Source organism: Lissotriton vulgaris, chromosome 8 (assembly GCF_964263255.1).
Source record: "Lissotriton vulgaris chromosome 8, aLisVul1.2, whole genome shotgun sequence".
Lineage (NCBI taxonomy): Eukaryota > Metazoa > Chordata > Amphibia > Caudata > Salamandridae > Lissotriton > Lissotriton vulgaris.
In genome coordinates this window covers 92,952,817-92,955,501 of record NC_141696.1, presented here as the reverse complement: position 1 = coordinate 92,955,501, position 2,685 = coordinate 92,952,817, and the positions used below count along the sequence as shown (strand labels likewise).

At 37.6% G+C, this 2,685-nt stretch overlaps 1 protein-coding gene across 1 annotated transcript; it reads left to right on the top strand.

Annotated features, from left to right (window-relative positions):
* The first annotated feature begins 465 nt into the window (after positions 1–465).
* On the top strand, positions 466–1,462 carry LOC147693501 (olfactory receptor 51E2-like). The gene has a single exon (XM_086933230.1). It carries the CDS (start codon positions 484–486, stop codon positions 1,417–1,419), a length of 936 nt encoding a protein of 311 aa, XP_086789356.1. The 5' UTR covers positions 466–483; the 3' UTR covers positions 1,420–1,462.
* Positions 1,463–2,685: the final 1,223 nt, after the last annotated feature.

The following is a 2,685-nucleotide window of genomic DNA, read 5'->3' as shown; positions in this document are numbered from 1 at the left end:
ATGCAGATGGATCAAACCATTATTAAAACAGAGGGGGCTGGAGACAATGCCGCCCTGCTCTATTGTATTTACAGAGGTTGAATAGCTATTATTGTATTGCAACTATGGTGGGTTTCCTAAAAAGCATACTGAGAGCAAGGACAATTCCAAATGCATAGAAGTTTGAAGGAACGCATATGAGAATTTTTAATACTGTGATGGATTATTTTTAGTATAGGTGTCTCAGGTTACATTGTTTATGCATTAGGAAAAGCTGTTGTAAAATAAACTGTTTTATGAACCTGCACTTTTTATACTGATCATAGTACTTTTAGAATTGAGATGAGATGATTTTTATTGATTGCTTTTATGATTTTAATGCCTAAAATCGAAAAAAGCTTATTTTTTGATATATGTATGTGTATTAAAGTGAACCATTACATTTGTATTGCAGGAAACAAATCCATGTGAAGATCCATGAGATGCTACCTGTTCATTACAACCATGTTTAACGACTCTGCCTACGACACATCGGCATTTATCCTGATTGGATTTCCGGGTCTGGAATATGCTCATGTCTGGATTGCATTTCCACTCTGCTTCATTTACATCATTGCACTTGTAGGAAACTGCACGATCATGTACATTATAAAGGTGGAGCCGAGCCTCCATGAACCCATGTACTTGTTTCTTGCAATGCTGGCCGCCATTGATATTCTCATATCCTCGAGCACCATGCCTAAGATGTTGATCATTCTATGGTTTGGTGTAATGGAAATTTCTTTCAATGGATGCCTTATCCAGATATTCCTGATGCATTCATTGTCAACTATGGAATCCACTGTCTTGCTGGCCATGGCGTTTGACCGCTATGTTGCTATATGTAATCCACTGAGACATTCATCCATCTTGACAAACAAGAGAATAGCATTAATTGGACTGCTCTCAGTAATCCGAGGTTCACTTTTCTTTTTCCCATTTCCCTTATTAATTAATAGAGTGCCTTTTTGTCACAGCAAGGTGCTATCTCATTCCTTTTGCCTCCACCAAGATGTGATGAAGCTTGCCTGTGCTGACACTACACCCAGTTTTGTTTATGGTTTAATTGCTGTTCTCTTTGTTATGGGAGTCGATTCATTGCTAATATTTTTGTCTTATGCCATGATCCTGAAAACAGTGTGTGGCCTCTCAAGGAAGGAAAGTTTGAAGGCATTCAACACCTGCATTTCACATATCTCCGCAGTATTTATCTTTTATGTCCCAATGATAGGTTTGTCTGTGGTGCACAGGCTAGGACACCGCTTATCTTCAACCACCTACGTTGTGATGGGTGATATCTACCTATTTGTCCCACCTGTGTTGAACCCAATAGTCTACGGTATCAAAACAGGTAAAATAAGAAATAAGATAATAGGGCTGTTTAGGCAATCCTCACCATGATACCAAGAGGTAGATATATCTTTTAGGTTTTGAACCTGCAAAAAAATACAGTCAATTTGGTGTCAATCACCTCAGCATATTGGACCAGCACTTCTCTCTCTCTCTCTCTCTCTCTCTCTCTCTCTCTCGCCCGCTCCCTGTTTGCTTTTTGAATTCTTCCCTTTCGTTACATGTTTCTCTATTCTGGTAACATTAAGATGGAAGGGCTTAGAAAGGAAGTACAGCTTAATAACCCAATGGCAAGTGCAATCTCTTCCCATCAAAGCCTGTTAAAATTATGTTAAACTGCTTGTTTTTTTTACAAACTTTAGAAAGTACATTTATATAAAAAGAAAACCCATTTAATTTAATTTCAATAAATCCAAGGTTGCATTAATTTGTAAAATCAAAAAATATTATTAAGCTATTTTAAAATTAAATAATGGATATCTTTTACTTTTGATCATTACATTGTCAACATAATTAAATTTAATTTAGCATCATCTTGCCTGGAGTCTTTTTTTAAGTCCCTTCCTCCACCGATTTCTATGACAGGGTGTTGCAGTACCGGTGGTTGGCCATGTGTGGTGCTACACATACTCCAAGTCTGAGCTGGAGTATATTTAAAACAGTCTATGGACATTTTTATCTGTAGTAGCTTTAGAAGTGCATTTTATGTATAGCAAAGTACTTACTATTTTCAGGATGGGTGCTGGTTCCTCTTTGGACCCTTAACCCCCACATATTTTGTAATAAGTATGGCCCATTTTTAAACCCCTCCTTGTGTCATTCCAACATTTACTATTAAGTAGTAAAGTTACATGCAAGAGGATTTCCCCATGGAAAATATAAGAGAGGTAGACATTATCTGTGAATAGTATGGTGTAGTGCTTTAGTAGCTCTACTGTAGTACTACAAAAAGTACTACAAAATGCAGCTTGTAAACAGGCCTGTCATGTTTCAAAATAAGCACCTGTTTAAGAACATGTTTGTACTACTGATTGTAAGTGGAGACTATCTGTAAAGATGGCGACTCTCATTTGAGCAGTTAAACTGCAAACTCAGTGAGGGCAATTAAGTTTGCAACAAGTGCGGAGAAAACAGACTGAAGCCAGGAGGCTTCTATCACATCATCTATGGATCACACAGCATATGCTGCTCTTAGTGTGCCTTCATTTCCTCCCAATCATGAACCATCCACAAAAAGGACATGACTGGGCTCATTTAGTTGTTCATCTTTAATTTTGGGTCTGGGTTTAGTGCATAGATCAGTGACATTTACGCAAT